This window comes from Phaseolus vulgaris, chromosome 9, assembly GCF_000499845.2.
Source record: "Phaseolus vulgaris cultivar G19833 chromosome 9, P. vulgaris v2.0, whole genome shotgun sequence".
NCBI lineage: Eukaryota > Viridiplantae > Streptophyta > Magnoliopsida > Fabales > Fabaceae > Phaseolus > Phaseolus vulgaris.
In genome coordinates this window covers 34,403,278-34,411,405 of record NC_023751.2, presented here as the reverse complement: position 1 = coordinate 34,411,405, position 8,128 = coordinate 34,403,278, and the positions used below count along the sequence as shown (strand labels likewise).

Genomic DNA, 8,128 nt, shown 5'->3' with positions numbered 1-8,128 from the left:
TCACTTGGAGTGAAATCATCCAAGACCGAAAGTTATGTAAATGAACAAAACATTGTTAATGGATAATGCTTCTTCATTGATGGATAGATATATACACGAAGTCTTCTTTTTACATCTTCCAATTCAACTAAAATAAAACTTTAAATGACTTGTATTCCATGTTCTTGGTACTATTTTTTCTTCTAAAGTTTCCAATCTGTATGCTCCATTTTGCAAATTTTCGAGTATTCTAAATGGACCTTCCCAGTTAGATGCCAATTTTCCATGTCGTGGATCTTTTCGTGCATCAGTTCGCATTCTCCATACCAAATCCCCCTCCTTAAAATCTTTGAATTTTACTTTTGCATTGAACCTTTTCATTGCCATTCTTTTTACTACTGCCTCTTTTATTTTTGCTCGCTCTCTAAGTTCTTCAATAAGATCAAGGTCGGTTCTCAAGCATTCATTGTTAATGTTCCAGTCTTTTATCTGCCTTCGTAATGTTGGTTCATTCACTTCTACAGGTAACATTGCATCCATCCCATATGTGAGGTTGAATGGTGTTTCACCAGTTGAAGTTTGTGGTGTGCATCTATATGCCCATAAGATTTCTGGTAACTTCTCTGCCCATAAACCTTTAGCACTTCCTAACCTCTTCTTCAATTGTCCCAAAATAACTTTGTTTGCAGCCTCCGCTTGTCCATTCGTCTGTGGATGTTCAACTGAAGTGCTTGTTGACTTGATTCCCAAATCTGCATAAAATTCCATAAGTTTTTTGTCAATGAATTGTCGGCCATTGTCAGTTATTATGGTGTGTGGGATTCCAAATCGACATATTATATTTTTCCATATAAACGTTTGAACTTGCTGAGTTGTTATCTTAGTCAGTGCTTCTGCTTCTATCCATTTTGTAAAGTAATCTATAGCGACTATCATGAATTTAGTTTGTCCCCGGCCGAGTGGAAATGGACCGAGTATATCAATTCCCCATTTTGCAAACGGCCATGGAGAAATAATTCCTTGTAATGCTTGTGCTGGTATATGGTTCAAACATCCAAACTCTTGACACTTCTTGCATGTTTTAACATAAATTTCACAATCTTCTCGGAGTGTTGGCCAATAATATCCAGCTCTGCAAACTTTTGTTGCCATTGTTCGAGCTCCACAATGTAATCCACACATTCCTTCGTGAAGTTCTTTCACTACATATTGAGCTTGCTCTTTTGAGAGACATTTTAACAAAGGTATTGAATATCCGCGTTTGTAGAGTTCATTGATAAGTGTCTAATTTCAGTAATATTTCATATTAAAATATAGGCACTTATGAGGATTTATTGCTAATTTACATATAAAATAATCCCTAATTTATGAATTTATACCTTTTTACATTTTTTATGATCTTTATTTGAATAAGAGTATTTTATTCCCAAATTTGGTGTTAATTGCAGATTTCTAAGGAAGATTGGAGATTTGGATTAAAGATGAATGATTTGAGCTAAAAAGGATAAAGATAGAAGGTCCCAGAATGGAAAAGATGCAAAGAAAGATTGGGCCTTTTTTATGTTTTATCATTTAGCCCATTAGCGCGACACAATAAACCTAACCCTAGAAAACTAGGATAAATAGAGGGCTAGAGGCTCAACCTTAGTGTGCTAGATTGAGAGGAAAACACCATAGAGTGAATTGTAACCCAATTGGGAGAATGGAAGGTGATAGAAGTATGCGTGGCTAATTCTACCCTTTGGGATTGGGAGTAATCTGCTCAAACTCTTATGTATTGAGGTGATATCTTATATATTAATATTCAGTTCTTGATTGATTATTGGTATTGTTGTTTTACTTTTAATTTTCCGTGACAAATTGAGAATCTTAAATCTGACCGGGAGGTATTTTTAGTGTTCGGACCAAAACAACAATACTTAACATATTTGAGTGCTAGGAATAGACTTGAAATGTTAATTGCTATTAAACGTTTGAGCTTCGTTCTAAGTTGTTCTTATAATTATGCGAGGGATCGATAGTTATGGGACATTCTTAAGGATTTTATATGCGAGGAATCGATATAAATGATTTTTATACGGGTATCAATCTCAATCAAAGAACTTAATATTGACATGCTAATCAAAATACTTGAGAGTGAGAGAGATGAAACTAATCCTTATTTTTCCAATTGAAACAACTAATTCTTCTTTGTCTGTTTTCTTATTGATCAGTGCTAACACAATTAATTCAAAACTCTTTTAATTGTTCTGTTTTTATATTTAGCGATTATTGTACTCGATAATTCACTGTTCCTTGTGGGATCGATATCCGTCCTTAGGGACAATTATTACTTTTGACAAACGCGGTGCACTTGCCGTAAAAAGTCATCATTCATCTCCAATTAACACAAAACTAGCTATTTTTTTTGTCATTTTTGTATCCAGTTGAACACCTTGCTCTTGATTCTTTATGGCTTCCATATATGTTTCTATCCATTCATCTATTGTTGTGGTAACGTTGCAACATTCCTCGAGACCGACTGTCGGATAACTGAGGGTTTGTTGTATAACCGAATTGTGTTGGAGTTGCCGCTGTTGACTTGCCAATTTGGATAATGAATCTGCTTTCATGTTTAGTTCTCTCGGAATATATTTTATTTTAGCTTGTTTGAAACATTGCATGACATTTAATACCTTATGATAATATTGCATCAATAATGGATCTTTTACCTGATAATCTCCTCGTACCTGTCCCACTGAGAGCTGAGAATCACTTTTGCAAATGACGTTTTCAACTCCCATGTCTCTCGCCAGTAGTAGTCCTGCAATAAGAGCTTCGTATTCGGCCTGGTTGTTGGATGTTCTGAACTCGAATCTCAATGTCATCTCTATTTCGAAGTTGTCTGGTCCTTCAAGTACTATCCCCGCTCCGCTTCCTTTTTTGCTTGACGCGCCATCTACATACAATATCCACTGCTCCTGCTATGCTGTTGTCGGCATCTGGATGATGAAATCCGCAAGGGATTGAGCTTTGATTAGTCCTCTCGGTTCATACTTGATTCCATATTTGGAAAGCTCCATTGACCATGTCACCATTCTACCTGCAAGTTCTGGTTTTCTCAAAAATTTTGATATTGGATAATCTGTCCTCACAATTATCTGATGATTCTGAAAGTATGGCCGAAGACGTCTTGCGGCGTACACCAAGGTTAAGGCAACTTTTTCTACTTTGGGATATCTGGTTTTAGCATTTTGAAGGGATCTACTTACAAAATATATTGGTTTCTGGTCCGGATTCTCTTGGATTAACGCTGCTCCTATGGCTTCATTGGAAGTTGCTAAGTAAACTATGATGGGTTGGGTCAACTCAGGTTTGATTAGGATTGGTGGTTCAGCTACCATACTTTTGATTTGAGAGAAGGCTTGCTCACATTTTTCATTCCACTCAAAGGTTTCAGATTTTTTTAACAAGCTTATTATCGGTTTAGTTTTTTCAGCTAAGATTGGTAAAAACCTTGACAATGAATTTAATTTTCCCACTAATCTCTGCACCTCTTTCAGGTTTTTCGGGTTCCCCATCTTTATAATTGCTTCGCATTTATCAGGATTAGCCTCAATCCCTCTGTTGGTTAACATAAAACCTAGAAATTTCCCACCTTTGACGCCGAACACACATTTTTCTGGGTTGAGACGTATATTGTACTCTCTTATGCGTGAAAACACCTCCTCAAGATCTCCCAAATGTTTCTCCACTTCTTCTGATTTCACAACCATATCGTCCACATATACTTCCATGTTTTTTCCAATTTGATCTTTGAACACCTTATCCATCAATCTCTGATACGTTGCTCCAGCATTCTTTAAGCCGAAAGGCATGACTTTGTAACAATAATTTGCCGTATCTGTGGTAAAAGCTGTTTTGGGCACATCCGGCTCATACATCTGTATTTGGTTATATCCTAAATAAGCATCGAGAAAACTCATCATTTCTTGTCCAGACGCCCCATCTACCAATCGGTCTATGTTGGGCAATGGATATGTATCTTTCGGACAAGCTTTATTCAAGTCCGTATAATCTGTACACATTCTCCACTTTCCATTCGGTTTTTTGACAAGCACCACATTGGATAACCATGTCGTATATTGAGCTTCCTTAATGAAACCAGCTTGCATTAACTTCTCAGTTTCTTCTATTGCTGCCTTTCGTCTCTCTTCACCCAACTTTCTTCGTTTTTGAGATATCGGTCTCGCTTCTCGACATACCGATAACTTGTGACAAATTACCTTTGGATCAATTCCGGGTATATCAGACGGTGTCCAAGCGAACAAGTCTTTGTTATTGCGTAACAATGTGATAAGTTTGTTTAACAATTCTTCGGGCAAACTTCCACTTATATAAGTGCATTGCTTCTCGTCCCGGCCTAATACTACGGCTGTAGTCTCTTCTTTTGGTTCCAATCTTTCATCATTTAATCTTGGGTCCAAATCCACCATTGCCACCATTCTTTCGGTATCTTTGTGTGTCTTCAAATTCATCTTCAAACCGGTCGCATAACACTCTCGAGCATCTCTTTGATTAACATAGACTGTTGCTATCTCCCCCTTTTCTGTTGGAAATTTCATTGCTAAATGTGGTGTTGAAACTATTGCTCCCAACTTATTCAAAGAAGATCGTCCTAACAACACATTATATGATATAGAAGCATGCACCACCAAATATCTGATTTTGATTTTTTTAGTCTTACTCCCTCTTCCAAATGTAGTCATCAAATCCACATATCCTTTCGTGCTGACTCTTTCCCCTGAGAAGCCAATGATTTGTTCTCGGAAAGGTACAATGTCTTCTTCTTTTAGATGCAATCTTTTGAAAGTATCCCAAAACAGAATATCAACTGAGCTTCCTTGATCAACCAAGGTTTTCATGACGGCATATTCGGCTATTTCTACTGTTATCACCATAGGATCGTCGTGATCAGGATCAATTTCTTGAAAATCTTCATCTGTAAAAAGCATTGGTGGCAAAGTTCTTCTTTTGAAAATGTGGTTAATGGTCCTTATACTTCTCCAATGTTGTTTCCTTGCTGATGATGATTCTTTTCCAGAGAAACCACCTGAAATAGTATTTATAAACCCCCTGACGGGTCTCCCCAAACTTCGTTCCCTACTTCTCCTTACTGATTGTGTGTTTTGGTAAGCTCTATCATTTCTTCCTTCTGATCTCCCACCTCTTCTATCATCTCTTTTTTCTATTCTTTTTTCTCTTTCAAATCTGTCTGCCCTTCTCTCTCCTGTTTCAATTCCTTTCAATCTTCTCTCCGGACTTGACCTCAGTCTAACATTTCCTCATTGAACAAAACGTTTCAACTGCCCAGCCTGAATCAATTCTTCTATTCTATCTTTTAACCCGACACACTCCTCTGTATGATGGCCATGATTTTTATGATATTCACAATGTTTGGTGTGGTTGGCCCTTTCCGGTGTTCGTGCTTTTCTAGGTGGTGGTATTATCTCTGCCGCCATGGCTTCTTGTAGGACTCTTGTTCTGTTTGTATTCAAGGGTGTGTATTGCTGGAACTTTCGGCTTCTGAATTCTTCTCTGGCTCTTCTAGCCATAGGTCCACTTTCTTTTTCTATCACCTTTCTTTCACCTCCATCCATCCTTGCCTGATTCCGAAACTCTTTCAGTTCTTCCATTTGCATGAATTTCGACGCTCGTTGTCTTAGTTCATCTAAATTAGTCGCAGGTTTCTTGCAGAGACTATCAGCAAACGGCCCTGGCTTTAGTGCTGTTATCATATGATGCATGGTAACCTCTGGGCTGAGATTTCGAATTCCCAGGGCAACCTTCCCAAAGCGTTCCATGAACATTCTTAACGACTCTCCCTTTTCTTGTCTTATATTCACTAAAGCAATCGAGGTTAGATGATGGGGACGACTGGTTGCGAACTGAGCTCCAAACTTTTCCACCAATGTATCAAAACAATCTATGCTCAAGGGCGGAAGGCGTGTGAACCAACTTAATGCTGCCCCTTTTAACGTTGTAGGGAACACTCTGCACATAATAGCATCGTTCCATGTATATAAACTGATCTGTGTGGTATATACCGCAACATGTTCATCAGGGTCCGTGCTTCCGTCATATTTGTCAATAGTTAAATTTCTCCAATTGTCAGGCAATGGAGTATCAACTATAACATCATAGAAGGGATGTTTTCTTGAAGATGCTCCTGCAAAAACTTCAGAATCTCCGAGCAATCTTCTTTTCGTTTGGGAACTTTCATTATGATAAATCCTCTCATTGACTTGTGCTCTTGGCTGAACGGTTTCAAATGATGCGTTCAAAATTGTCTCCTCTTGTAATTTTCTCCTCATGCGTGCGTTTTCGGCTCTTAGCACACTCAATTCTTCTTCATTACTCTTTTTTAACGTCTCAAACTCTTTCTGCAGCTGACATTATCTGCTTGCTCTCCTTCTTGTTCTTCTCTTTGATCCATCTTGTCTTCTACCTTTCTTTCTAACTAGTTCTCGGCCCCACGGTGGGCGCCAAAATGTTCTTACAAAAAGGGACCAAGAACACTCGAACCAAAATGACAAGACGACCAAAATGGTATTTCCTGTTGGGCTGAACTACTTCTCGGGCTGGACTCTCGGTTTCCTCTTGGGCTGAACTACTTCCTGGGCTGGACTCTCGGCTACTTTTCTCGGCTGGCACTCTCGGCTGCTCTTCTCGGCTGCTCCTTTCGGCTAGTATTCCTCACAGGTGGGGGGATGTACTTGCAAGTCGCTCCGATGCCAAAGTCAGAAACAATTTAATGGTTTTTCAGATAAAATCACTCTTACCTTTTTCTTGTGCTGACCTCCTATTTATAGGGTTTCGTTGATGGGCCTTCTACAGTACTTTTGGACTTTCTTTTTACACCTTTTTATTATTTTTACACCCCCTTGTGCAAGTTCCTTATTTAAATTGGGTTTTATTATAATTTCTATTATCCTTTCAGGTTTCGGTCTAGACCTCTCGGTTTTAACTTATCACTTTGGTTATTTAACATGTAGTTCTCGGCCTATACCTCTCGGTTTTAGGCTACCAGTACAATAAATAAATTAAATTAAACAAGACATTTTGTAACACTAAAAAAAGTACATCTAACTATTATAACACAGGTTCTACATATTTCTATACAAGCTTAGAGTTTTTTTAAAATATTTCTAATATCTGATTAGGACTTATAGAAATGTAAATATTTATAATATAAAGTTCAAAAGAACATCCTAAAGCTTTTCGGGACCTCCAACACCTATGTGATCATCTACTCGTGTACATATAGTACAATCATCGCACATTTCACAATACAACAAGAAAAGTAAGGGTAAGCTAGTGAAAATAAATTTTTATAATATACACAATTAAATCAAAAGAAAAAACTAAATTACATGGATCAATTTCTCAATTATTCAATTTTCTTCAAATCCCAACATAAAACAATCACATAGATTTTACATGGATCTACACATCCAGGATATTCAACAAACAAAATAACATCTGACGCCTTTTAAAAGACTTACCAAAGACTAACACCTGATCCAAAGATTATCATTGAGTCCAATAGAAAGGATCAGGATAAGTTCAATACAACCCAAGTCGTGCATCTCATATGTCACGGTGTGCATGAACTCCTCCATCGACTTTTCACCACTTTTCACCACCTAATATCTTAGTCTATGTGACTTAGATCATCAATGAAGCTCGTAGATCTATGTTATCACATAAACATCAATACTTAATACACATACATACATCAATCCATACATTATCTCAAATGTATTAATTCAATTTCATACCATTTTCATCATACAATATCATTCAAAACGTGATCCACAACATTTAAAAGTCTGTTTAACATAACAAAACATCACTTAAATACTAAACCATCAAAATCTAATATTTATATCAGTTTAAATAATATATAAACAAGTGACACAATATATAAACACACAACATCCCTACAAGAGAAATTGAATACTGGGACCACGTCCCTTCCACATCCAGATCATCTAACCTAGGGTGCTATTAAAAATTTAAGTTAGTTTCCCTTACCTTAATTACTTGCTTTCCAAACAACTTCTAGAATTGTATTCCCCACAGTACAGATAAACTTCAAGATTTACGA

At 37.2% G+C, this 8,128-nt stretch overlaps 1 protein-coding gene across 1 annotated transcript; it reads right to left on the bottom strand.

Moving 5' to 3' along the window:
• Positions 1-2,942: 2,942 nt before the first annotated feature.
• Positions 2,943-6,332, bottom strand: LOC137822433 (uncharacterized). Its single transcript, XM_068627320.1, has 2 exons — positions 5,365-6,332; positions 2,943-5,292 (listed from the first exon to the last, which is right to left on the bottom strand). The coding sequence occupies exons 1-2, from the start codon at positions 6,330-6,332 to the stop codon at positions 2,943-2,945; spliced, it is 3,318 nt and encodes a 1,105-aa protein (XP_068483421.1).
• Between the last annotated feature and the right edge of the window lie 1,796 nt (positions 6,333-8,128).

Excerpts from the sequence above, each read along its gene's own strand:
- LOC137822433 (XM_068627320.1), bottom strand. The coding sequence starts at position 6,332 with ATGAGGAGAAAATTACAAGAGGAGACAATTTTGAACGCATCATTTGAA. Across the intron at positions 5,293-5,364 it reads CATACAGAGGAGTGTGTCGG|ACTGAGGTCAAGTCCGGAGA; the intron begins GTTAAAAGATAG and ends AGGAAATGTTAG.